General features: G+C 47.3%; 1 protein-coding gene across 14 annotated transcripts; it reads left to right on the top strand.

Moving 5' to 3' along the window:
• Positions 1 to 205: 205 nt before the first annotated feature.
• On the top strand, positions 206 to 26,800 carry Plcd4 (phospholipase C delta 4). 14 transcript variants are annotated; one of them, XM_059278689.1, is made up of 19 exons: positions 206 to 1,036; positions 1,672 to 1,819; positions 5,497 to 5,552; positions 5,682 to 5,840; positions 6,921 to 7,149; positions 8,931 to 9,060; positions 10,116 to 10,347; positions 14,623 to 14,824; positions 15,946 to 16,090; positions 16,911 to 17,063; positions 20,358 to 20,546; positions 22,367 to 22,462; positions 22,588 to 22,792; positions 23,278 to 23,394; positions 24,036 to 24,208; positions 24,888 to 25,023; positions 25,523 to 25,672; positions 25,751 to 25,858; positions 26,563 to 26,800. In XM_059278689.1, the coding sequence occupies exons 3-18, from the start codon at positions 5,531 to 5,533 to the stop codon at positions 25,855 to 25,857; spliced, it is 2,445 nt and encodes an 814-aa protein (XP_059134672.1). In that variant the 5' UTR covers positions 206 to 1,036; positions 1,672 to 1,819; positions 5,497 to 5,530; the 3' UTR covers position 25,858; positions 26,563 to 26,800. The 14 variants fall into 14 exon arrangements, with proteins under 14 accessions (XP_059134672.1, XP_059134683.1, XP_059134671.1 ...); XM_059278700.1 differs by having other exon boundaries at positions 1,235 to 1,819; positions 20,361 to 20,546; positions 22,588 to 22,744; XM_059278688.1 differs by having other exon boundaries at positions 1,235 to 1,819.
• Positions 26,801 to 27,464: the final 664 nt, after the last annotated feature.

Below are 27,464 nucleotides of genomic sequence, written 5' to 3'. Positions count from 1 at the left end.
TGGAACTTAAAATTTAGCTATAAATAACCACTAATGGCAGACTATTAGGCAGTTGAGAGGTATTTGAGGGAAGTCTGAGAGGCAGCCAGAACCCCACACAATAAAAATCACGTCATCTCACAAAGCTAGTTCCCTCTGTGCCTGTGACTAAAAGACACCGCTGGAAAGAACCTCATAGGAGTTCCATATATGTGTCCTGTGCCCATAACTGCCTTAACTGTCACCCACTGGTTCAGAAAACCACATCTCACCGTCTTCCCAAGGCAAAGCAAAAGCTGTGGTGTTTGGCAATGTGCGAGGGCGGGGGGTTGTCTTTAGCGTGTCAACACGTAGTCTAGAAACTTCCAGGACCTGAGTTTCTATTTGTGGAGTAGGGGGGCATAATACCACCCTTTCCTGTTCCTTCTTCCTCACCTAATTTGGCTCCCTGTTCTCCATCTTGATTTCTGTGCCGGCTAGCTATTTATTTATCTTTGGAAGGAGCTTCCTCCTTTAGGAGTGGCCTTCCAGCTGCACTTGGCTGTTTTTTGTTTTGTTTAGCAACATTGGAATTTATTAAGAGATGTTTTTAACATTGATTTTTAAGTACAAGACAGAAAGGTTTTCAGGAAGATAGATAGATACATAGGAACATGGATGTAGGCTTCCCTACAAGAGTCTCCTGATCTGAATGCCTTGCTTCATCTTGGTACCTTTGTTATGTGTGGCTGGGCCTGGTGGTACTCGCCTGTGATCCCGTCACTCAGGACAATGAGACAGAGAGTTGTGAGTTCAAGGCAACCTGGGCTATATAGCAAGACTCGAATCTCAAAAATAAATAAATATCCTGGCATTGAATAAATGATTACGAGAGGAAAGGAGGCCGCTGAGGTGGGGATCTGAGAAGTGCTCGCACATTACACGTGAAAACCTGGCTTTCATCCTTGTTACCACCTAAACTGGACATAGTGGTACATACCTGAATCTCAGCACTCAAGAGGTGAGGACAGAAGGATCTGGAGCCCCAGGTCATCCCCAGCTACATATCAAGTTCAAGGTTAGTTTGGGCCATAAGAGACCCTGTCTCAAAAAAAAAAAAAAAAAAAAAAGCCTACACAAAGGAAACAAATAACTAACTATCCATCATACATATGAGCTGTTTAACAAGTGCGTAGCTACTGTCCCCTCAGTCTGTCCCCTCAGTCTCTGATCTCTTCCCTTCTCTTGCTCTTTTCCTGTATTTTTACACACTTAGATTGATTGCCCTGCAAGGCAGGATGCAGAAACACAGGAGCAAGCTGGTGGAAAGAGACACCCTGGAAAGCGGCCAGCTTAAATGAGGGCAAAAACAGTGGTATTCCACACAGACACTGACCAGAATGAAAAGCAGTGATTCACAAAGCTGCAATACACAGGCCTTGGGTTTCACTTTGAGAGCAATTGCAGGATTGGGGTCAGGAAGGGGTAAGGGTAGGGAGGCATCAAGATAAAAGGCAGCCAGGCTCCTTCTCCCTGGAGATGTGTGGCCTGTCAACCTCAATCCGTTCCCTTAATCCTTTCCTGCCACCCCACCCCCACAACTCCTCATGATGACCGGTGTCCTGGGCCTTTAAGAGTTAGCGAGGCTGGACTGAGGAGAGCGCTCCCACCTCTCCCCACCCTGCTCCTTCTCCCTGGCTGTAACTCTGCCAGCTGCAGCAGTAAACTGCAGTCCTGGAAGACGGTGGAAGCAGTCAAGTGCAAAGGAGAAAAAGGAGCCAGGCTGAGTCTTCTCGGTGGAGAGCTTTGCAGAGCTCCGGAGGCGTCGCTCACAGACGGGATTCCTATCTTACCCACCACGGTAAGGGTCCTGGAGCTCTAACCAACCTCTACCCAAGCCTGCCTGAGTCCTAACTCAACCCTACAGATTGTTTCCTATCCTGAATAGGTTAAACTAGGCTCCTTTTTCCACCCTGTGGCTCCACTGGACTCCCTCCCTCCTCCTGGTTCTCTTCAGTTTATCCTCTGACTCAGTTTTGTTTATTTGTTTGTTTGTTTTGGTTTTTCGAGACAGGGTTTCTCTGAGCAGCCCTGGCTGTCCTAGAACTTGTTCTGTAGAGCAGGCTGGCCTCGAACTCAGAGATCCGCCTCCCTCTGTCTCCTGAGTGCTGGGGTTAAAGGCTTGTGCTGCCACCACCGCCAGGCTTAACCACCTTTCTTTCTGGCTGTGTCAATCACCCTTTTATAGAGAAAACTCTTAGCTGTCCAGGACCATGAGTGCTGACCCTAACCCCTTCTCAGAGGTTACCACCCTAATAGGAGAAGAGGTAGAATTAGAGCAGATACTCATCAATGAAGATGCATTAATGGACTGTTGGAGTTAACAAATGAGAGTTGTCCAAAACCCATGCGGTATCGGAACTCCTTAGAGAGATTATTTGAAGACATTCTTGGAAAGAGTCAGGGTTTGAGTTTTGTTCCTTGCCTGTTTAATAAGCCAGGGCAAGGTCTTGGTATGCCAGCATGCTGTATGCCATGGGATTTTAGACTGCTGATAGCCTCTTCATCTGTAATAGGGGAATTTAGGGCTTCCCAGACTTGCCTTTGTACCAGGAGTGCTTGTTAGGATGCCCACAAATATTCTCATCCTTCATCCTTAGAAATTTTGATCTGGGGGGCTGGAGAGATGGCTCAGCGGTTAAGAGCACTGCCTGTTCTTCCAGAGGTCCTGAGTTCAATTCCCAGCAACCACATGGTGGCTCACTACCATCCGTAATGAAATCTGGTGCCCTCTTCTGGCCTGCAGGTGTATATGCAGACAGAACACTGTATACATAATAAATAAAAATAAATCTTTAAAAAAAAAAAAAAAAAAAAAAAAAAAAAAAAAAAAAAAAGAAATTTTGATCTGGCAAATTCTATGACACTCTTCTGGAGATATTGATCTAGCCTCAAGTCTGTAGAACCCCATCTGTAGGTGATATAAGCCACCTGGAGGTAGAGGACCAAACCTTGCTTGCTCTGTAATACTGGGCCACTAGTCCTTGGAAAGTTTGTGTCTATATTACAGAGGTTACTATCGAATCCTCAAAGATTCCAAACAGATGTATATGTGTTAATCTCTCTCTCCCTCTTTCTCTCTGAACCCTCAAACTTCTTACATAGTCAAGGATGACCTTGAACACCTGATCCTTCTGCTTCTCCCTCCCAAGTGCTAAGATTCCCCTTGTGCCTGGCTGACCCAGTCTCTCTTACTTTGAGATTTACTCCTCTGTGTACACTCTTGCCAGTGCCCCTCTCCCAGACCCTTTGTTTCTTCTCCCCCCACTGCACCTGCATCCGTCGTAACCAGCCTTCCTTTTGGACACCAGCAGAAACACCGAGCCCTAGAACATGTAGGTTCTAACACATTCTTTGGGCACTTTGTTTCGTCAGTCTCCTAGGATACAGGGAAAAGTGAGGCTGAGAGGAGGGGCATGTTCCCGAGCGTTCAAACCAAAGTGCCCTCTCTCCTGGACTATAGCCTCAAAATCCATAAAGGGGCTGAGACTCAGAGCTACTGGGGATTAGTGGAGATAAGGGAGGGGAATGGCAGGAAAAGGTGATGGGGAAAAAGGATGAGGAGAAGGATAAGAAGAGATCATAAAAAGCATGACGAGTGAACAGAGAGGATTGTGAGAGAGAAAAGAGTGAGCTAGGAAGAAAGGAAATGAAAGAGGTTAGGCATGGGATGGGGAAGGCAAGACGATGGGAAGAAAAGAAACTTGTTTGGTGGGATATAGGGGGCTCAGAAGATGATGGAGAGGAGAGAGAGAGCATCAGTGTCCCTCACTGATTCCTGGCCTTCCTTCAACCTGCCTGCTGGAGGAGGCCCTTTCTAAGGGAAGAGCTGGTGAGCTCAGCCCCGGTTGTAGATAGACCTGCGTTCTATTGCAGTCCTGTCACTAAACGACTCTGGCAGGACAGCCGGGCTTCCTGCTCCTCAGTCTCCTCCGTGAAGCTCAGTTCTCGGATGCTGTGGCTTCCTGGGGTGCTGCTGGCATTCTCTTGACCATACATCACATAGCTACAAGTTAAAACCATTGCTCTGGAATGGGGACAGGTTAGATGGGGGGTGGGGAGGGCGGGATGGCAAAGTGGTTTTCCAAGGCTGGTTTGGGAAATTGTTCTGGCTCCTGGGCTCTGTTCTCAGGCTTCCCATGTTCCAGGACATGTAAGGCTCCTGGACACAGGAACAGAGAAGGTAATTCTGTCTTCTTCCAAGCCCAAGTCCCACTAGAGAGTCCTGTGCCCACAAGGTGGAAGCTGAAATTTAGAGGGGACTGAAGGCGAGATTTTGGCCTGGGATAGGCTTCAAGCTCAGGTCACCCTCACCCTACTGTGCTCTGAGTACCTGTGGAATTTCAGAGTGACACATTACTGTCTTCTCCAGTCTTCATACAGCAGTTTGAAGCTGTGTGACGATTCCAAAGAGTGCATCCACACCTAGGAAAGGAGGTGCTTTCTGCCTCTGAAGGCACACGTTCAGTCCCTCCTTCCATTTAGAGGGGTCTTCTCGTCTCAGCCAGGAGCACATACTCAGCCTCGGCCAATAAAACTTTCTTCCTGAACCTGCCACAGCTGTTTCTCTCCCAAAAGACTGTTCCCCTTCTTTCGCCCCTCACTCCTCTACCCCTTTAGAGAGCCCTCTCCAGGTCTTTAAGTCAGGGAAGTCATATTTTCAGTGACTCTTACACTCTCCTTAGAGTCACTTAAGCCGGGCGGTGGTGGCGCACATCTTTAATCCCAGCACTCGGGAGGCAGAGGCAGGCGGATCTCTGTGAGTTCGAGGCCAGCCTGGTCTACAGAGTGAATTCTGGAATAGCCAGGGCTACACAAAGAAACGCTTGTCTTGAAAAACAACAACAACAACAAAATGTTGAATGTGATGCTGGCTGTAGTGGCTCACATCTGTGACCCTAGCACTCCGTAGGTGGGAACAAGAGGATCAGGAGTTCAAGGCCAGTCTTGGCTACATGAGACTGCTCAAAGAAAGAAAGAAAAAAGATTCTGCCCCAGCTCTTTAGGAATTGGACAAAGTGTACATGACAGTCTAGACAGGGCTCCAGGAAGAAAAAGGCTGGAATGATCCTACCTGGAGGAGAGACAGCTAGGGTGTAGACAGAGTCTAGGCCCTGATAAGTATTGGCTGCAAGATGGTAGACCCTAATAATGAGGACATGGGGAATGAGCAAGGTGTGGAGCAATGTTACCTCCTGAGTGTAGGTAGCAAGAGAGTGTTTGGAACATACCCTGCTTTAGCCATCCCTGGAGAGAGCCATGGAAACTAGCTAACAAAGATACATCTATGTATCTTAGTTTAAATTCTAATCTGTGCATGAATTGAGACAGTTAAGGCTCAGAGTCAGCAAACTCAGAAGTGCCCGAAGCTACAGACTAGATGAAGTACCTGATGCATGCCACTCAGGAAACCCTGCGTTTCCTTCTCTTGTTCTCCTAAACTCACCCAAAGCCCTCTGCTCCCCCTCATTCCTTTAGGGGACTCTGGCACCAGCTGGTGGAGCAGTGGGTGATGGCATCTCAGATTCAAGACCGTGAGTACCCCTGCAGGGGAAGAGGTCTGGGGGGAAAGCCCGGGGAGTAAAGGAGGTTAGACCCTGGTTACGGAGCTCCTCTGGGCCCTCCAGCCTCCCCACAACAAGTCCCTGCTCTTCCTGGCTCAGGACTGACCACTGATCAGGACCTGCTGCTGATGCAAGAAGGCACCATGATGCGCAAGGTGAGGACCAAAACCTGGAAGAAGCTAAGGTTCTTCAGACTTCAGAATGACGGCATGACAGTCTGGCATGCACGGCAGGCCGACGGCATAGCCAAGCCCACTTGTGAGTGACCGTGACACCTATGGGTGGGTATATGGGCGGACAGGTCTCTGAGGGATCCAGAAGTTGGAGGGCAGGGGAGGAACCATGATCCTGTAAGAGTGGTCTCTTGAGCAGGCCCACTTATGTGGCCCTATACAAGACGACAAGCCAGCCTTTGCCTTTGTAAGACTGTAATGAGGATTAATTTAGTCATTACACATAGGAAGTTTAGAAAAGCCTTGGCACAGGATGAGTCTCCATAAATAAGAGGTTATTTATTATGGTTACTATGACTGTGATCTGTCCCGATTAAAACTGGCTCTGCCACTTTCTGGGTGAGTAGCTTTGGACAAACTACTTAACTGAACTGAGGTTTCTCATCTGCAAAATGGGGTTAACCTGCACCTACCTGTAAATTGTAGAGACTGGTGAGTTAATGTGTGAAACACCTAGCATGAGATCTGAAACCTGGACAGATTTCCCAAATGTTAGACATTACAATACTTCAGAGCATAAAATGCATCCCCAATAATGTTCATCCTGTTGGTCAAACTCTTTACAATACATTTAAACACTTGACCACAGAATAGACAGAGTCTGCTTTAGAGACATAAGCCATACTCATGAACCACACTACCCCGAGCTGAGGTAGGGAATGGAAGAATTTCTCTGGCTCTCTTCCCTGTAACTTGAAAGCAGAGACCTGCAAGCCTGAAACACAGGCATACACTATACTCTTTTGGTGTGTCTATTCTACAGATGTATTTATCATCCCCACTAGTTCTCCTATGAGAACCACTGGGACCTTCCATGAATGGGGACCATCCACTCCTTAAGATGTGAACACTGAGGGGTTAAGCTGGGGTCTCCACACTGCCAGCTGGTGGCTGGGAGTCAGGTCTTGCCAGATCTAGGGGAACCTCCTTGCCATGCGGGCTCCTGTGAACTCCTGAACCACTGGGACTCTTATCACCCTGCCCAGTGTCCTGTGGGATCCAGCCTGCAGAAGCTCAGGTTCCTTCTCTCTGTGTCTTCCTGGAGACAGGAGTTCTGGCCACCGTCCCCTGTCCTCGGCGCTCTCACCTGTCTCTTGTCTGGCAGTTTCCATCTCTGATGTGGAGACAATCCGGAAGGGCCATGATTCTGAGCTGCTGCGCTATCTGGTAGAAGAGTTCCCCCTGGAGCAAGGCTTCACCATTGTCTTCCACGGTCGCCGCCCTAACCTGGACCTAGTGGCCAACAGTGTTGAAGAGGCCCAGATGTGGATGCGAGGGCTCCAGCTGTTGGTGGATCTTGTGGCCAGCATGAACTACCAGGAGCAACTGGACCAGTATCAACCAGATGGAGTTAGGGTGTGGATGGGTTACTGAAGGGGCCGGATGCTACAGAACCAGGGAAGGTGGGGAGCGTGCAGAAATAGAAAAGCCAAATGATCCAGGTGGTGTGGAGAGACACGGAGGCTAGAACAGAGCTGAGGAGTCTGAAGGAGAAATGGAGGTTTGCCAGTTAGAGTCTGGGAATGAGAATCGGAACCCAGGCTAGGAGGAAGGGCCAGAGAGAGGAGGAAGAAGAGCAAGCACGGGGCTGCTCCTGAGAACCAAACAGGCATCCCAGTAGCGTTCACTACCCAGGTGTGGGAAGCAGCTCCTAGAGGGTGCAGTGGCGTAGACTCACTTAACGATTCCTCGACTGGAGTCAGCGAGATGATCCCAGCAGGGAAGGTGCTTGCCACCAAGTGCTGACAACCTGAATCCAATCCCTGGAGCCCATATGGTGGGAGAACTGACTCCCCCCAACACACAGTAGCTTGCAGACCCTCCAGTAAGTGTAAAAGAAGTTCCTAGATTGTATATTACTTCGTGCATGTTCACATTCATTCAGCACCGATCAGCCAGACTCTCCACCATTATGCTTAGCTTTAGGGACATCAAGATTAACGAGGCCACATATAATACTTTACTTAGTGGAGAGAACCAATTTGTGTAAATAATTTAAGTGCCAAATTAGAGGAATACTTGATTCTACCTAAGAGTGTTCTGATGCTGGGCGGTGGTGATGCACGCCTTTAATCCCTGCACCCAGGAGGCAGAGCCAGGCGGATCTCTGTGAGTTCGAGGCCAGCCTGGTCTACAGAGTGAGATTCGGGACAGGCACCAAAACCACACAGAGTCTTGAAAAACAAAGACAAAAACAAACAAACAAACAAAAAAATTGGTGCTCTGAGAAAGTGCCAGAGAAGAAATAGCATGTGAGTTGGGTCCTTAAATTTTGGACTAGAGTAGGCTGGGCGGTGGTGGTGCACACCTTTAATCCCAGTACTTGGGAGGCAAAGGCATGCAGATCTCAGTGAGTTCGAGGCCAGCCTGGTCTACAAAGTGAGTTCCAGGACAACCAGGACTGTTATACAGAGAAACCCTGTCTTGAAACCCTGCCCCCCCCACCTTTTTTTTTGGACTGGAAATGTTGCTCTGTTGGTAGGATGCTTGCCTAGCATGCAAGAAGCCCTGGGTTCGATCCCAACACTGCATAAACCGGCCATGGTAATGCATGCCTGAAATCCCAGTACCCCAGCGGCAGAAGCTGGAGGATCAGAAGGTCAAAGTCATCCTTGGCTACATGGCAAGTTTGAGGCTAGCCTTGACTATATGTAACCTTATCAAAGAAAGAAAGAAAAGTAGTATAGATTAACCTGAAGAAAGAGGATGGCAAAGGCACTCCTGTCTGGGAGGATAGCATGATTAAGGTCTGGGGAGAGGAGACTGAAGGCAGCAGGTCGGGGATGGTGTTCAGAGGGGCTGCTGAGACTGGCGGAGGTGCAAAGACAGACACATTGAGAAGGCTGGGCTGGGCCTGGTGATCTGCAGGGTAAGGGCATCTTAACGACTATGTCAGAATTTAGGTTGCTTTCTGTAGACAGTAGGGAGGTGGCTCCCTTCAGGCACCTGAGCCATACAATGACAAGAAAGGTTTATGTTCGGGAGAGAATATTCTAGAAGCTATGTAGAGGATGGGTTGGCTCGGGAGAGAGACTGGCAACAGAGACAGGAGCGGTGTCAGTGGATGAACACACGCCACTGCACACATGGTGCTTTTGCCTTGACTCAGAGCCGGATGGGTGAGGGAATGGTTCCAACGAGGAGACAGAAACCAGGACGGCAGGATGAGTTTCCAAGAAGCGCGACGGCTGCTGCTTCTGATGAATGTGGAAATGGATCAAGAATATGCCCTCAGTCTCTTTCAGGTAGGTTCGCCGGGGAGGGTTTGCAGGAGCCAGCCAGACCATGTCTTCACTCGGCCGGAAGGCCTCTGACCCCACTCGGCAGCATCCATTTGTTGAATCCTTACTGTGTACTCCAGTACCACTCCAGTAGGGCTGGTGTAGGGAATGATTCTGGCCCCTCAGTCTTGTTGGGAGGATGACTCATAATCCCTACAAAAAGAAAATAACAACATGTTATTATATTGGAGCCGAGCGGTGACACACGCCTTCAATCCCAGCACTTGGGAGGCAGAGGCATTTGGATCTCTGTAAATTCAAGGGCAGCCTGGTCCACATAGTGAGTTCCAGGACAGCCAGGGCTACACAGAGACCCTATCTCAAAAAAAAAAAAATAAAACAAAAGACCCAATATGTCATTATGTTGGACCTTCCTGTTCACAGCCAGAGTGTCATAGGTGCCCATTACAAAATTCCATCTGCAATGTGACTAAAGAGAAGGGGGCAGATTCTGGCTAGTTGGTTGTTTGTTTTGAGCTGGGATCAAATGTAGCCCAAACTGACCTCAAACTCACTATGTAGCTGAGGATGACCTTGAACTCCTGACCCTAAATTGGGATTAAAGGCATGTACTATTGCTTCCATTTCCCTTCTAACCATTTACAGACTTCTGAGAGATATAATCTTTTGTGTTAAAACATTTCCCTCTAGCAAGCGATAGGGCTAAAACTTTGCCTTTTATTTCCTGGAGTGACTTCTATGCCTATGAAATGTCAGGAGTTCTGTGAGAGTTTTATACACATGTGCTAAGATGCCCCTTACAGGGCCTGGGAGGATGACTGTTAGTAAAGTACTTGCCAAGTAAGAACAGGACTCAAGTTCTACCCTGGCATCTGTGTAAAAGGGGTGTGTGTGTGTGTGTGTGTGTGTGTGTGTGTGTGTGTGTGTTTCAGGGGGTACCCCCAGTACTAGGGGAGAGAGAGAGATTCCTGAAGCTTGATGGCCATACAACCCCACAGGACAAAAGATCATACCCTTTCCCACTGTTCGTCCATTCCCTGCTAACTCTTCTCTTGCAGGAAGCAGATGTGTCCCATTCTGATACTCTGGAAGGAGAAGAATTTGTCCAGTTCTATAAGGCACTGATTAAGCGTACTGAGGTTGAGGAACTATTCGAGCACTTTTCGTCAGATGGACAGAAGCTGACCCTGCTAGAGTTTGTGGATTTCCTTAGAGAGGAACAGAAAGAAAAAGACCACGCCCCCGACCTTGCTCTGGAATTCATTGACCGCTATGAGCCTTCAGAGAGTGGTAAGGACAACTGGGTGTAATAGATGCTAGACATAAGGGATGGGGAGGGACTAAAAAAACAAAGACCCAGAGATAAGAGTCTTCTCCTAATGTAGGGAAGTCTGAGTCCTCCCCTCCCCTGGCCTCCTTTCCAATCATCTCACTGAACCATGTCAGCGGTCAGATAAGACAGAAATAGATTTTCATCTCTTAGGAGGAGGAGGAGAGTCGGAGGTCCCTTTCCTTCCCTGTGCTCACATTTCACATCGTTTACCTCCGGGGAATCCTTCGCCATACCAACTTTGGAAGAAGAAAACACTCGCTCTCTCTCACGCTTGCCTCCTCCCATGATGATTCTTCTGCCCCAAGTTCCACGGTCACTGTTCGTTTCGATGGTGGTTAGATTCCTGATCATTCCTGGACATTCTCTAAGGTCATCTGAGTCCTTAAGCCCCTGAATCAGGAATCCAGTCAGCATAGGCCTGAGGCAGTGATGAGGCCATGTGTCTGGCATTTGACAAGTATAGCTAAAATATGCCCTCTTTATCATTAAACTCTCCTCTACTTTGCCCTTTAATGGACTCACTTCCACCCCTCCGTCCCCTTCAGAGTGTGAGGAGTTTATATCAATAGTGAATTATTTACAAAGCACGTCCACATTCTTCACTTAATTTAGTCCTCACTGCAACTTTGTAAAACGGAAAATAATCAATCCATTGGGATTTCACTGAGTAACGTTCCCACACTGTGCTAACATCTCTACACTCTTTTCTTGTCTTAGCCTTCCTGATAAAATGGGCTCTATTATTAAGACCGTTTTAGAAATAGGAAAACAGGGGTTTTTAAATCTTCAAATACCAAATGGGGAGCTGGAGAGGTAGTTCAAGAGGTAAGCGTGCTTACTGCGCAAGCGACCTGAGTTCAGATCCCAGCCCCCATGTAAAAGGCCAGACATGGTTAGAGGTGTGCCTGCACCCTCAGTGCTGTGGATGGAGGCCAGAGATGGGGGTTACCTGGGTTTGCTAGCTGTCAGCCCAGTTTCAGGTTCAGTGAGAGACCTATCTCAATGGTAGAGGGGCACTAGACTTCCTTCTCTGGCTTCTACACACACACTTATATACATATGCACTTACACCACACTCATACACAAACACAATAAAATAAAAATAAGAGAGATTAAACAACTGTCTGGAAGCCAGGAGCGAATGAGAATGGAACTGGAATCCAAACCTAGGTCATCCCTCAAGTAGTGTCTCTCATGAAATAAAGTAGGATGATTGGGATGGACAAATGATCCAGATTTGCTGGGTCTCAACTTTCACCCCCATTCATTCATTCATTCACCCCTTCAGCAAGTTCCTTTTTTGTTTGTTTTTTGAGACAGGGTTTTTCTGTATAGCCCTGGCTGTCCTGGGACTTGCTCTGTAGACCAGGCTGGCCTTGAACTCAGAGATCTGCCTGCCTCTGCTTCCCTGAGTACTGGGATTAAAAGCATATGCCACCACCACCTAGAGAGGAATTCTTTTTTTTTTTTTTTTGGAGCTGAGGATGAACCCAGGGCCTTGAGCTTGCTAGGCAAGCGCTCTACCGCTAAGCTAAATCCCCAACCCCCAGAGAGGAATTCTTATTGAGTATAATGTGTCAGGACCTACGCCAAGCACCACAGAGACAATGATGCCTAAGCCAGACAAGAACACTGCCCTCCTAGAACTCAGAGTCAAACAATGTGTTAGAGTTATCAGTGATTCCTGATTTGTGGATGTACTCAGAGAAGAATAAGAACTCTAAAGCAATAATTTTGGAAAACAACATCTTTTCTTAAATTTGAAATAAGATCTCAAGCTGAGTATGAAGGCACATGTCTTTTTTAATCTCAGCACTTGGGAGGCACTGGCAGGCAGATCTCTGAGTTCAAAGCTAGTCTGATCAACAGAGTAAGTTCCAGGACAGCCAGGGTTACAAAGTGAAACCCTGTCTCAAAAAAACAAAACAAAAACAAGCATGTACAGCCATGCTAGTCAGAAAACAATAGTAAAGAAGTCTGAAGTAAAAAATGGGATCCTCTGTTCCAGAGAAGGATCAAATCCATCAATCCCGTCTGTCATGGCTTGAATGTGCCCCCTAATGTACACATGTTAGGAACTGAATCCCAGTGCATCGTGTTGAGAAGTGAGGCCTTCAACTGAAACCTCCTACCCAAATTCCTGCCATTCTTCACTCCATGATGTATCAAACCTAGATCTAGGAAGCTGGTCATGAGCATCACCTTGTCCTACCTTCCAAACCAAGCCTCTCTGTAGCTAAATCACCCTCAATGAGACTTCACAGCCCAGCAGTGCAAGGCATGGCCCTGACATCTGACTGCTTGGGTTCAAATCCCAGCTCCTTCACGTAAAATAGCCGTGTGACTTAGGGTAAGCTATCTAAACTTGTCATAGGAGCTGTATTACAATACTGACCTCACTGTGCTAGTGAGCTGCAGTACATACTGTCCTTGTATGGAGTAAGTGCCCAATAACTGCTAGTCACTGTTGTTACTGTATGAAGTCCATACTGAGAACAGTGAGGACTGTAGAAGGAATCAAAGGGCCATTTCCTCAGCAAGAGTATAGTCTAAGGAGATACTGACAAATGTCCCCCCAAACACCACATGTCACAGCATAGGTCATATAGCTGCACAGCCCAGAGAAGAAATCACAGGCACTTTGGCCAGGTTACTGATAACTTTTTTAGCTATATCCTTAGGCCTCAGATCTGGATTCTGTGCTGTCTTTTATAATAACTGTGAGCTCCAAGAACTATGTACATTTAAAGGGACCCAAATCAACTAAAATTACAAAATGACTTCCTCAGGCACACAAGCCCTATTTCAAGGTTCATAGATACATGTATCTAGGGGTTGCTGTGTCCTACAATGCAGAATAGAGCATTCTCATGGTTGTGTACCATTCTGTTGGATAACACTGGAATAGAATGTTCGGTCTGTTAGTTTTTTAAGATAGGACCTCATGATGTGGCCAAAGCTAGCATTGAACCCAAAGTCAAGATCCCATGACCTCCGCCTCACAAGTGATTATAGGTGTGTACCACGATCCTGCCAAAATGATTTTTTAAAATTTATTTTTATTTTTTATGTGCATTGGTATTTTGTCTACGTTCATGTCTGTGTGAGGGTGTTGGGTCCCCTGGAACTGGGGTTACAGACAGTTGGAAGCTGCCTTGTGTGTGTGCCGGGAATTGAACCCAGGTCCTCTGGAAGTGCAGCCAGTGCTCTTAACCACTGAGCCATCTCTCCAGCCCCTGATTTTTTTACTAATAGAAATAGAGATAATTTATTTTAAAAAGATAAGCACTCAGAAGAATTAAGATGGGAACTGGCAATGTGACTCAGTGGGCAAGGTGCTTGCTGCCAAGCCTTATGACTTGAGTTTAAGCCTGTGGACCCACATGGTGGAAGAAGAGAACTGATTCTTGCCAGTTGTCCCCTGACCTTCACAAATGTGCCATAACAATGCACCCCCTGCACACACATACACAAACACAAAGTGAATAACAAATATGAGAGAGAGAGAGAGAGAGAGAGAGAGAGAGAGAGAGAGAGAGAGAGAGAAGAGAGAGAGGAGAGAGAGAGAGAGAGAGAGAGAGAGAGAGAGAGAGAGAGAGAGAGAGAGAGAGCGAGAGCATGAGAGCATGAGAGCATGCAAGTGAGGACAAGAGAGCATATACCAGGAATTGTGGCACATTCATTTAATTCAAGCACACAGGATGCAGAAGAACCTCTGTGTGATTGGTTTTTGTTTTGTTTTGTTTCCAAGACAGTATGTAACTCTTGACTATCCTGAAACTCACTATGTAGACCAGGCTAGCCTAAAACTCAGAGATCCTCCTGCCTCTGTCTCCTAAGTGCTGAAATTAAAGGTGTGTGCCATCACCCCTGCATCTCTGTGCATTTGAGGCAAGCCTAGACCACATAGAGAGTACCAGGCCAGCTAGGGCTACATAGTGAGATCGTGTTTTTACAAAAAGAAAGAAAGAAAGGAAGGAAGGAAGGAAGGAAGAGAGAAAGAGAAAGGAAGAAGGAAGGAAAGAAAGAAAAAAGAAAGAGAGAGAGAAAGGAAAAAGGGCTAGACAGGTGGGAAAGGTCTGTTCTCAGTGGCAAGTACAACACGTGGCAAACTGGGGACCTGCAGACTGGGTAGGTGTCTACGGGGAGAGGACTAGAGAAGAGGCTTATGGGTGTGCCGGGTCTCTCACTCAGAGCTTCTCACTTTTGTGGTTCCCCACTCCACACTCTAGGCAGATTGCTGCATGTGCTGAGCAAGGATGGCTTCCTCAGCTACCTCTGCTCGAAGGATGGAAACATCTTCAACCAAAACTGCCTCCCTGTCTACCAGGATATGACTCAGCCTCTGAATCATTACTACATCAACTCCTCTCATAACACTTACCTGCTGAGGGACCAGCTCTGCGGCCAGAGCAGCGTGGAGGGATACATACGGTACAGTGCTGGTTCGAGGGGGGCCAGCTCATGAGATGGACTATCTGTGGGAAACTAAGGGGCAGATAACAGGGCCTGAAACAGAGAGCTTAGGAACCTCAGATTCCTGCGTACCTGAGAGTCTTGGAGAACATCTTAGCTATTAGCAGAACGGTAATCTCAACCTTCCTAATGCTGTGACACTTTAATACAGTTCCTCATGTTGGGGGTGACCCCCAACCATACCATTACTTTCGCTACTTTATAACTGTAATTTTGCTACTGCCATGAATACTAGTATAAACATTTTTGGAGATAGAGGTTTGCCAAAGGGGTCAAGGCCCACAAGTTGAGAACCACTGCTTTAAATGAAAGGCAATGGGATGTAGAGTTAAAAAACAAACAAACAAACAAAAAACATAGGCTCCAGAGTCAGTCCACTTTGGGTCAAATTCTAGTTCTCTTGGTGTTCTGGGGGCTAATTAACCTCTCTCTCTCTCTGTGAAATAGAGATAATCACACTGCCCATTCTGTCAGGTTCTTGTGAAGACCACACGTTATGAGTCAGTAGCTGAGAAGTGGTGGTTGCCATTGTCGTGATTGATCAAGACAAGATTGAATAGTCAGGACAGCATTGTAGCATTGGCAAATGACCGACAGGGTAGCCTGAAGGAAACAAGGAATTGTAGCTCAGTGGTAAAGCATATGTATGAGTTGAATCCTATTGGAAAGAGAGGCACATGCCTGCAATTCCAGCATAAACAAAAGTTCTAAGTTCCAGGCTGTCTGACAAAAGACCCTGTTTCAAACATCAATGGGGGTGGGGGTGGATTTACCAGACATTCGAATGACCCAGGTGCTGTATTGGGGTATACATCCAGAATAGTGGAAATATTGTGAGGCAATGTGTGTCACGGCTTGCTAGGGAGGATGATGAGCTAGCTGGGGCTAGGTGAAGATAGATGTGAGTTGCAGTCATGGCCCAGTGGACGGAGATGCCTCCATGGAGATTTTTTTACTTGAAGTGGTCTGGATAGGCAAGTGCTGGCGAGCACTGTTCTTTCCAGAGCAGGGAGAGGTTATCTCCTCAGGTCGATCACACCTTGACCTCTCCTGCCTCTGGGGGTTTGGGGTTCTTGCAGGGCCTTGAAGCGGGGGTGCCGCTGTGTGGAGGTGGATGTATGGGATGGACCTGGCGGGGAGCCCATTGTTTACCACGGACATACCCTGACCTCCCGTATCCTGTTCAAGGATGTCGTGGCGACACTAGCACAATACGCCTTCCAGGTAGTAGCCCCAGGTTGGGAACAGCACTGAAAAAGGCAAGAAGGTCTGAAGGAGACTAGACTGGCTTGTCTGCTGAGGGTGGAAGGGCAAGTGATGTGTACAGACAAAAGAAGGTTTTATTGTTTTGTTTCACTTTTTTAAATTATTTTATTTTTCAAGACAGTATTTTACTGGGTAGCCCCAACTGTCCCGGAACTCACTTTGTAGACCAGGCTGGCCTCAAACTCATAGAGATCTGCTTGCCTCTGCCTCCAGAGGCTGGGATTAAAGGCGTGTGCCACCACTGCCCAGCCAATAAAAGAAGTTGTTTTTTTTTTTTTTTAACTCTAAAGCATCAGACAAATATTAGAGAATTACTATGATTAAGTGTTGGACATGTTACTAGTAAATAGTATTCATGCAGGTAACCACTAGTTCCTAGTAACTACTTCTAAAAATTTCTGTTACCTGTATTGGAGAGGTTGGGTAGGGGAACAGACAGTGGTGAGCTGGGCTGGGGACAATAGGAATCTAGATATGAGAGTGTCATGTGAGCTCATAACTAGGGGAATAGCCTGTCATCTACACTGAGACTGAAAACTCACAAGGCCTCAGAAGGACTTGGATCAGATTTGGTATTGATACAAGATTTGAGGTCTCAAGAGTGACCCTTAGATGTGGATATGTCCCAAGGAGTGGGCCTGAGATCTATCAAGTTCTCACAGAGCCTTATGATGGGGTTAGGGGAGTTTAGCAATCAGTATTCATTAGAGTTCATAAATGGGGCCTAGGAACACAGGATTTTAGAATTCTGAATGCATCACCCTCTCCCCTCTGCCAGTCAACAGACTACCCACTCATCTTGTCTCTGGAGAATCACTGTACCTGGGAGCAGCAGCGGACCATGGCACAACACCTGACTGAGATCTTGGGAGAGCAGCTGCTGAGCACCACCATAGACGGACTGCTGATGGATACGCTGCCCTCGCCAGAGGTAGGGACCCCATGGCCCAGCCAGGCCTTACTGTGGCTTTCACAGTCCCTCACTATGGCTCCCTCTTCTACAGTCCTGTTCTGTCTTCAGAAGAACCATCTTGCTTTTTAATATACCTAGAGATGAGTTTTTGTTTTGTTTCGAAACAAGACCTCGTGAAGCCAAGGCTGGCTTTGAACTCCTAACCCTCCTTTCTTCAACTCCCAAGTACTGTGATTATAGGCACGGACTACCGTGCCTGGTTTCTGTGGTTCGAGGGATCAAGCCCAGGGCATTGTGCATGATAGGAAAACATTGTACTAAGCTCCATCCCTAGCCCTTAATAGTTCTTGATAGTTCATAATTCATACAGACTTTACAAGCAATATAGAGAAAGAGGAATTCTCCCCCATCATGATCCCAAACACTTTCATAGCGGGATATAATGAATAGATTTTTAAACATATTTCATTTATTCATTTGTTTGTTTTGAGCAGAAGGGGGCGGTGGTGCATGTGCCATGGCAAACACGAGTGTGGAGGCCAATAGGAGTTGGTTCTCTCCGTCTCCCATGTAGGTCCTGGAGATCAAACTCACATTACCAGGCTTTCGGCAAGTGCCTCTCCTCGCTGAGCCATCTTGCTGGCCCCAGTGGATTTATTTTCACCATTCCCTGAACTTCACTCCTGCTAAGCACATGCTGTCCTACCAGCTACTTTCAGCTGCCACCACCACCACGTCCTCCTCTTCCTCCTCTTCCTCTTCCTCCTCCTCCTTGAGACAGGTTCTCATGAAGCCCCGGCTGGTCTCAGAATTGTGATATGTAGCCAAGCATGACCTTTCCTTGAACCGCTGTTCCTCCTGCCTCCACTTCCCAAGTACCAGTATTACAGGCATGTGCCATGACAGTCCACTTATGATATGGTGGAGCTCAAACCCAGAGCTTCGTACATGCTGAGGGAGCACTCTGCCACATTTTCAGCACCATCAATAGATTTTTAAGCTTAAACATATATATATACATATACATATTAGAAAAACTATGAGTGGGGTTACTGTCCATATTTTCTTATTTCATATCATAAGTATATTTTCATGAATATCTTTTCCTCTTTTTTATTTGTTTGTTTGTTTGTTTGTTTGTTTTTGGTTTTTTGAGACAGGGTTTCTCTGTAGCTTTGGAGCCTGTCCTGGACTAGCTCTGTAGACCAGGCTGGCCTCGAACTCACAGAGATCCACCTGCCTCTGCCTCCTGAATGCTGGGATTACAGGCGTGTGCCACCACCGCCTGGCTCTTTTTTGTTTTTTTGAGGCAGGGTTTCTTAGCATAGTCTGGCTGTCCTGGACCTCGACTCCGTAGATCAGACTCGCCTCAAACTCAGAGATCTGCCTGATTCTGCCTCCCAAGTACTGGGATTAAAAGTGTGAGAGACTACCACTCAGCTTTTTCTGTCTCTCTCTCTTCTCTTTCTTTTTTTGAGACAGGGTCCCATGTAGCCCAGGCTGCCTTTGAACCCGTGATCCTCCTTGCCTCTACCTCCTGAGTGCTGGGATGATGACTGGTGTGTACCACCACACCAGGTTTAGGTAGTACCCACTAAATTACATCCCCAGCCACATATCTTTTCCTATTTTCCTTTTTTTTTTTTTTTGAGACAGGGTTTCTCTGTGTAGCCTTGATGGTCCTGGAACCAATTGTGTAGACCAGGCTGGCCTCAAGCTCAGAGACATGCCTGCCTCTGCCTCTCGAGGGCTGGGATTAAAGGTGTGTGCCACCATTACCCAGCAGGTATAAGAACTTTTTTCTTTACTTTTCCTCTTTTTTTTTTTTTTTTTTTTTTTTTTTTTTTTGGAGCTGAGGACCAAACCCAGGGCCTTGCGCTTGCTAGGCAAGCGCTCTACCACTGAGCTAAATCCCCAACCCCATCGTTTCCTTTTTTTTTTTTGGTTTTTCGAGACAGGGTTTCTCTGTGTAGCTTTGTGCCTGTCCTGGAACTCACTTGGTAGTCCAGGCTGGCCTCGAACTCACAGAGATCCGCCTGGCTCTGCCTCCCGAGTGCTGGGATTAAAGGCATGCGCCACCACTGCCCGGCCGTTTCCTCTTAATAGCTCTTCAGTGTGCTGTTTTATGCCAGTGCCGTGTAGGGCTCTAATTTATTCAGTTACACATTTAGGAGACAGTTAGGTTGTTCATTTTCATCCTGTCCATGCACTTTGTCTATTTATTCTTTCTTTGAATTTCTGAGTTAAAGCATTTGTATTCTAGGTACACTGGTGGTGGTATTGTGGTGTACACAACTGCCAGCCAAAGAGTTTACATTCTAGCCAGAGGTGGTGATTCCCAAACTCAGGAGTGGAAGCAGCAGGGTCAGGAGTTCAAGGCCAGTCTCTAGTACATTGTGAGCTGGGAGTCAGCCTATGCTACATGAGACCCTTTCTCAAAACACACACACACACACACACACACACACACACACACACACACACAGAGAGAGAGAGAGAGAGAGAGAGAGAGAGAGAGAGAGAGAGAGATTGCATTTTGACAATTTTGATTATTTTTGCCGAGTTGCTCTCCAGAAAAAAATACCAAATTATACTCCGACCAACAGAACAGAATAACCGCAAGCAACTCCATAGTAAGATGATTCATAATGGCAAACATTGGAAAGAAGGGCTTGTTTTTGTTGTTGCTCTGAGGTTTTTTTTTTTCCCAGAGACGGGCGTTTCTCTGTGTAGCTTTGTGCCTTTCCTCAAACTTGCTTTGGAGACCAGGCTGGCCTCGAACTCACAGAGATCCGCCTGCCTCTGCCTCCCGAATGCTGGGATTAAAGGCGTGAGCCACCACCACCCGGCACTCTGAGTTTTTTGAGTGCTGGGATTACAGCATGCACTACATGCTTGACGCATCTTAGCATCTAGTCCTGCCTGCCTCCTTTCAGAGTGCTGGAACTACAGGCTTGAGCCACCCTACTCCCAGTTCAAATCCTTTCTAAAGGCTCTTCCATGATAAGACTTCAAAAACATTCTCTCTCTTCATACTCCTATGTGCTTTATATATGCCAGCCTTTAACCGAAGGGAGTTTTCAGTGTGTAAAATGTGAGTGAGGACCTATTGATTGTTTTTTCATATGGATAGAAACATTGTAAGTTTGTTTGAGAATAAGTGACTCGCTACCATATGTACTGAGGAATCAAACCCTCTGGGAATCTTCTGGTGGCCCACTCTCTTCTGCCTGTGAGATGGTGAGACGTCTGCTATCTTCAGGAGGGGCTTGAGCAGACAAGTAGACAGGTCTCTTTATTTTTGTTCCCTAGCAGCTTCGAGGGAAGATCTTGGTGAAAGGAAGGAAGTTAAGAACAATTGAGGAGGTCGAGGTTGAGGAAGAAGAGGAAGAACTAGACAAAGATGACAGGTCAGAGCTGGATCCAGACCCCTACCCTGTGTTGGACACTGAGGTTCAGCCCGAGTCCCAGGAGCTGGCCTCTGGAAACAAGGACAGTAAGGTGAGTCAGGACTCATTGTTTTGTAATGACATTTGGTCAGCATGCATCACAAGGTGAGGGCCAGTTTCTGAAGAGTCTAGATCCAGCCAGGGTGGCGAGCCAAGGAGAAAAATGGTCTTTCCTCTCAATGAAAGAGGCCTAAGAGTGCATCTCCAGCATCACCATGCATTATCCCATCTCCAGCATCACCATGCATTATCCTGTCTCCAGCATCACTATGCATTATCCCATCATCTACAGCATCACCATGCATTATCCCATCTCCAGCATCACTATGCATTATCCCATCTCCAGCATCACTATGCATTATCCCATCTCCAGCATCACTATGCATTATCCCATCATCTCCAGCATCACTATGCATTATCCCATCTCCAGCATCACTATGCATTATCCCATCATCTACAGCATCACTATGCATTATCCCATCTCCAGCATCACCATGCATTATCCTGTCTCCAGCATCACTATGCATTATCCTGTCTCCAGCATCACTATGCATTACCCCATCTACAGCATCACTATGCATTATCCCGTCTCCAGCATCACTATGCATTATCCCGTCTCCAGCATCACTATGCATTATCCCATCATCTACAGCATCACTATGCATTATCCCATCTCCAGCATCACTATGCATTATCCCATCATCTACAGCATCACTATGCATTACACATGGCCATCTACACATCTATTGCAATGGGTTTCCAACTTGTTGGATCATGAAATCTTGGACAAAGCTTCTTATTCAGAATGGATAAATATCGAACCATTCTAGCTGAAGCCCTCACCTGACTCTTTCCTGGGTCTAAGTGACATGGGGTGGGTGGTTCAGGCCTGATGGGTACGTAGTAAGTTCAAGAAAGAAGACAAGGAAGGCAGGAGACAAAGGAGCTAAGTGACTCTGGGCACAACTTTGTCCTTCACAAAGTCCTTAAAGGCAAATCTGAAGGCTGCTGGTCTCTCCCTCTGTCTCTGTCTCTCTGTCTCTCTCTGTCTCTGTCTGTCTCTCTCTGTCTCTCTCTGTCTCTCTCTGTCTGTCTCTGTGTGTGTGTATGTGTGTGTAGCTATGTTATTGGCTGAATAAGAAGTTACTGGACCACTGATAGCTGTGACCTCAGTCTCAGCTATAATGGGATAAGTTAGAGAAAGTGTTTTGGAAAGGATGCAGTTTGAGGAGGAGCCAGAAGTATCCAGATATAGGGAGGCCAAGTGAGAAAACGTACCATTGGTGGGACCACAGAGATCCAGGTGTGAAGTCTGCATTTCTGTCTCTTGGGTGCTTACATGGCTTACTCAGCTGATTTATTATTATCCTGTGCTGAAGCCATGGTGTTTAAACCTGTTGTCATTTTTAGGGATGGAAATCAGGAGATAAATCCAAAGAAAATGCTCTGGGGTCCTCACATCCTTACAGGTGTGGATTTGGGGACCACCTGCATACTTTGACATAATCTGACTGCATTCATGTACTTTTTGTTTGGTTGTTTTTTGAGACAGTCTTGATATGTATCCCTGGGTGACCTGAAACTCATTATCTAGACCAACCTAGGCTCAAACTCATAGAGATCCACCTGCTTCTGTCTCTTGAGTGCTGGGATTAAAGGTGTGTACCATCATGCAAGGATCATGTATACATTTTGACCAAAGGTTACTGTTCATTTGTTTTTAAGAGAGGTAGGGTGGCTGATGCCTCTCTGTTTAAAAATAATAAAGACTGGTTACCCAAGATGTAGCATAGAGAGGGCCTTCCAAACCCAGACCTGAAACTGATCTGAGCAGTACAGGCAGACTGCCTTTATTCCCATCCTCACCCCCAGGTTTTGACGTGTCCGATGGCTTGTCTGCTTATCTGTGGTCACATTTTGGTCCATGCTCCTAGTTCCATTCCTGTGTCCTTTTTCTTGTCCAACCAGGTGAGGCAGGAGGGAGAGTACAGTGGGGAGGCTCTGGGCAGAGGCTTCGGTTGGACGGCCTCGAGCTGCTTCTCTCCAGATCACTCCAAACTCAGTCCCCTCTTGCTGTCCACTTTCTCCTCCAGGACTGCACGACCATCTTATGCCCAGACCTGTCTGCCCTGGTTGTCTACTTGAGGGCTGTCCCTTTCTGCAGCTTCACTCATTCCAAAGAAAATTACCACATCTGCGACATTTCATCCTTCTCTGAGACCAAGGCCAAGAGCCTTATCAAGGAGGCAGGTCAGGAGGGAAGAGGGCTGGGTAGCTTCAGGCCTGGCAGGCAGGCAGGTGAGTCCCAAGAAACAGAACAAGGGAGCACTGGAGAGATGAGGGAGTTGAGAAACTTCTTAGAGCAGGCAAGGAGAAAAGTGGTTTTGTTTTCAAGATAAACGCCCAGAGCCCAGTCTGACCTCAAACTTGCTCTGTAATTGAGGATCGCCTTGAACTTCTGATCCTCTTGGCTCTGCCTCCTAAGTTCTGGGATCGCCCCATACACCACCATTTCCAGTTTGTGCAGTGCTGGGGTGCAAATCCGGGGCTTTATACCTGCTAGGCAAGCGCTTGACTAAGTTACATTCCCAACCCATGAGGGAAAAGATTTGTGAATAGTGGGCACAAGGCTCTAGGGAGAAGAAAACTGGGGGGAGGTGGTCACCTTTCTGGACCTCAGATTTCAAGAGTGAAGTAAGTAGAAAGGGTCCTTGGACCCGGGGAATCGGGAGGACCTACCTCAGGGACAGAACTTCCATCTCCTTCCATGTCCCTTTTTACAGGCAACGAGTTTGTACAGCACAATGCCAGGCAGTTATGCCGTGTGTACCCCAGTCGTCTGAGGACAGACTCATCCAACTTCCACCCCCAGGAACTCTGGAATGCAGGCTGCCAGATGGGTGAGGAGGGCAGCAGAGACAGGGAGGAAGGGAGTGGAGGATCAGCTGATGGGAGGTAAATTCCCTAGTGGAAATAGGGCCGGGGAATGTTTTAAAAGAGTGCTAGGGTAAGAAAAGTTGAGAAATGGTGCTCTCTATTGGAATGCTTCCAGCAGGCACTGAGTGAGGATCATGCTCTGTTCTCTGGCCTAAGCTGGTTTCCAGCTGTCTTCCTTCCTCAGTCTTCCAAGTGTGTTACCCAGCTCCAGCAGGCGTCCTTCCCCGTAATGCTGTCTTCTAATTCCCCACAAAGAGGGGCTAGAAGGCCAAGGAGGATGTATGTGCATACATGTAATACACACACGCCTAGGTGTTTATGTATGTATAAGAGAGAATTGTGTGTGTGTGTGTGTGTGTGTGTGTGTGTGTGTGTGTAAGAGAGAAAGAGTGGAGAGGGGAAGAGAGGGAGAAAGGAGGAGCAGGGGAAGGGGAAGGGAGAAATAGGGTATATAGCCCTGGTTGGCCTAGAACTTGCTGTGGAGACTAGGATGGTGTTGAAGTTATAGGAGTCCTCCTGCCTCTGCCTCCTGAGTGCTGACTTTACATGTACCATCACACCCAGTTCCCAAGGTGACCTTTTCTTTCTTTCCTGGGATTCTCAGTGGCGATGAATATGCAGACTGCAGGGAGTGCCATGGACATCTGTGATGGGTTCTTCCGCCAGAATGGTGGCTCTGGCTATGTGCTGAAGCCAGAATTCCTGTGTGACATCCAGAGTACCTTCAATCCTGAGAAGCCCATCAGTCCTTATAAGGCCAAGACCCTCTTAGTCCAGGTATGACAGAAACTGTTGGGAAGAACCCGGAATAGCTGGAATAGAAGTGTGCCTGAGAGACACAGAGAGAGAGGGAGGGAGGGAGGGAGAGACACATAGACAGACGGCGGGTGGTGCTGTCTCAACCTGACAGGACTGTAATTGGTTGAAAATTCTCTGCCAGGAGTGGTAGCTCACACCGTTAATCCCAGGCTAGAGCTACACAGTGAGCCAGTCTCAAATCAATGAATAAATAACTGTATAAAATAATTTCTTTCAGAAGAGGGAGGACAGCCTGATTCAGTTGCAGACTTTGGAGCCAACTGCCTAGTTTCAAATCACTTTTTAGTTGTGAATCATTAGTCAAACTGTCACCCCAGGAAACTCACCTGCAAGACAGGGGTAATGCTACATAACCTGCTTCACAGGCTTGTGAGGACCATCTGTTAAAAGTGCTTACCACCCCTGGGGCCCAGTAGGTACTATAGAAAAGGCTGTCGTTATTGGTGTGCCTACTTCCAAGCCTTTGGATTCGTTTAAACTTTCAGGTTGGAAACTAGAATACGCCATCTCACCTGCAGGATTAGTTCTGCAGTCTATGGAGCTACAGTGCAAGCCCCGTTTTCTCCAGGGTGTGAGGCTGGCTGAGGGAGGGCTGGGCTGAGCAGGGACTCATGAAGTTCTAGTACCCTGGTTGCAGGTGATCAGTGGTCAACGGCTCCCCAAAGTGGACGACACCAAAGAGAGGTCCGTTGTGGACCCACTGGTGAAAGTGGAGCTCTTTGGTGTTCCTGAAGACACCAGGCAGCAAGAGACCGACTATGTGGACAACAATGGTGAGAGACTGGCCATCGCTTCCTATGCTGTCCTCCAGTTGGTGCGGTCCATGTTTCTGTGCACCCCCATGGGAGGCAAAGTGACACAGTCCAGGAAATCCTGGACCTCCTTTATAGACTTGTGAACTGGGAAACTTCCTTATGCTTTTTATTTTGAAAGTTGTTTTTTTTGTTTTGTTTTTTGTTTTTTAATCTTAGTGTGCGTACCACCTTTATGTGCCCACAGAGGCCAAGTGGCATCAGATCCCTGCACTGGGTTATAGGCAGCTGTGATCCATCAGATGTGGGTTCTTGGAACTGAACTCAGGTCCTCTGGGAAAGGAGCAAGTGCTATTAGCTTCTGGGCCATTTCTCTAGCCCCTGCCTCTGCACGTTACAGCAGTCCTCACTTGTAAAATGCTGACTGGCAATCTAGATTAAATGAGAATTCTGGGAAAGCAACTGAGTATGGCCTAATGAAGATGGTCAGTGTGTTCCTTTATTCCCCTCTCCACTTCAGGTATTAATCCCTACTGGGGGCAGACATTCTGTTTCCGGGTCCGGGTGCCTGAACTTGCTATACTGCGTTTTGTGGTAAAGGATTATAACTGGAAATCCCGGAATAGCTTTATTGGTCAATACACCCTGCCCTGGACCTGCGTGAAACAAGGTAAGGTAGTCCTTGGACTCCTGGCCAATATCCCAACTCTGGCTCCTGTCCTAATAAAGATCTTCTGCCCATTTCCAGGTTACCGACACATATCCTTGCTCTCCAGAGATGGTACTAGCCTCCACCCAGCTTCCATCTTTGTGTATATCTGCATGCGGGAAGACTTGGAGATGGATGAATCCTGAGGTGGGTATTCCATAGCAAGAGTAGATTCATAGGCAGGCTTTAGATATCAAGGCACAAAATTGCCTCCCCCCTCCTTTCCCCTAAGATAGGGTCTCACTATGTAGCTCTGGCTGACCTGGAACTCCCTATTGTAGCAGACTGGCCTCCAGTGCTGAGATTAAAGGCATGAGCTACTAAGCCCAGTGTACCTTGCCCCGCCCCCCTTTTTTTTTTTTTTTAAGATTTTATTATTTATTGTGTATAGTGTTCTGCCTGCCAGAAGAGGGAGCCAGATCTCATCACAAATGGTTGTGAGTCACCATGTGGTTGCTGGGAATTGAACTCAGGACCTCTGGAAGAACAGCCAGTGCTCTTAACCGCTGAGCCATCTCTCCAGCCCTACCTTGCCCTTCTTAAACAAATCTATGACTTGATCTTTTTATGTGCATTGGTGGTTTTTGCCATAGGCGTTTGGTCTACTGGAACTGGAGTCACAGTTGTAAGCTGCCATGTGGGTGCTGGGATTTGAACCCATGTCCTCTGGAAGAGCAGTCAGTGTTCTTAGCTGCAGAGCTCTCTCCAGCCCCCTGGGAGCTGATCTTTCATCTAGTCTTTCCTACCCTTTCCTGTTGTGCGCCCTGTGCTGGAGTTCCCTCCTTATTCTTGCCCTAAACTTAGTCCCATCCTCAGATCTTCTGTTAATCTCTCCCATCATCTCTGACTAGAAACACAGGAAGGGACTCGAAGCAGAGAAATCTACAGAAGCATTATCCCCTCCAACCTACAAGTCCCTCAAAATCCAGAGCCAACGAAAGGATCAATCAAGGATCAAGGCTCCCAGGCAAAGGTTGGGGAAGGATGCCTGACCCCAGAACTACAACTGTCTAAGAGAACAATGAACAGCCCTGAGTCCCCACTGGACTGCTGCTCCTTAGCTGGTCTAAATAGAGCTTCTCTGTCCAATTTGGCTCCCGTATGGTCTGTCATTATGAGGCAAGAAGGAGATGTATGGGGCGGTGGGGGGCAGCATTTGAGTAGTCAGGTGGATGTATGGGCTGTCACTGTTGGGCAAGAAGGGGAAATATGTGTGTGGGGAAGCATGCAGAGAAACAAGGTTTCCAAGGGCTCTCCTCCATGTGCTGCACAGAAAGGGCACAGGAGAGAGGCTCATAGGGATGGGGCAAAGGGACAGGGTGTGTGGCCTTCCCAGTTGGGCCTTTACACTGCCTAGATGCTTGTACTCCTTGATGCAGCTGCTGGACCAGTCTTCTGACTGATTAAAGCTGCTTCTGGGAGGAAGCGGAATGGGTGGCAATCCTCTTCTGACAAAAAGAGCTTGAAACAGGGAGCAAGGGAAGAGCCACAACAGGTAATCTGGTCTGTTTCAGAACCTCTTTGAGGTAGAAGAGACCAAGGACAGAGGCCTGGGAGGAGACAGGGCAAACCCAGACGACAACCTAGGAATGATAGGACAGGGATCCAGACACATCCGTTAACTGGTAATCTTCTCTTTCACATGCTTACAGAGCACTAGGCACAGGAACACATGCAATTAGATATAACTGTTTAGAAAATGGTGAAAAAAAAAAAAACCCCAGGACTTGAAGCAGTAAGAAGGAAGAGGTAA

This window comes from Peromyscus eremicus, chromosome 13 (assembly GCF_949786415.1).
Source record: "Peromyscus eremicus chromosome 13, PerEre_H2_v1, whole genome shotgun sequence".
Lineage (NCBI taxonomy): Eukaryota > Metazoa > Chordata > Mammalia > Rodentia > Cricetidae > Peromyscus > Peromyscus eremicus.
Note: the sequence above shows the minus strand (reverse complement) of the source record. Positions and strands in the feature narration are given on the sequence as shown.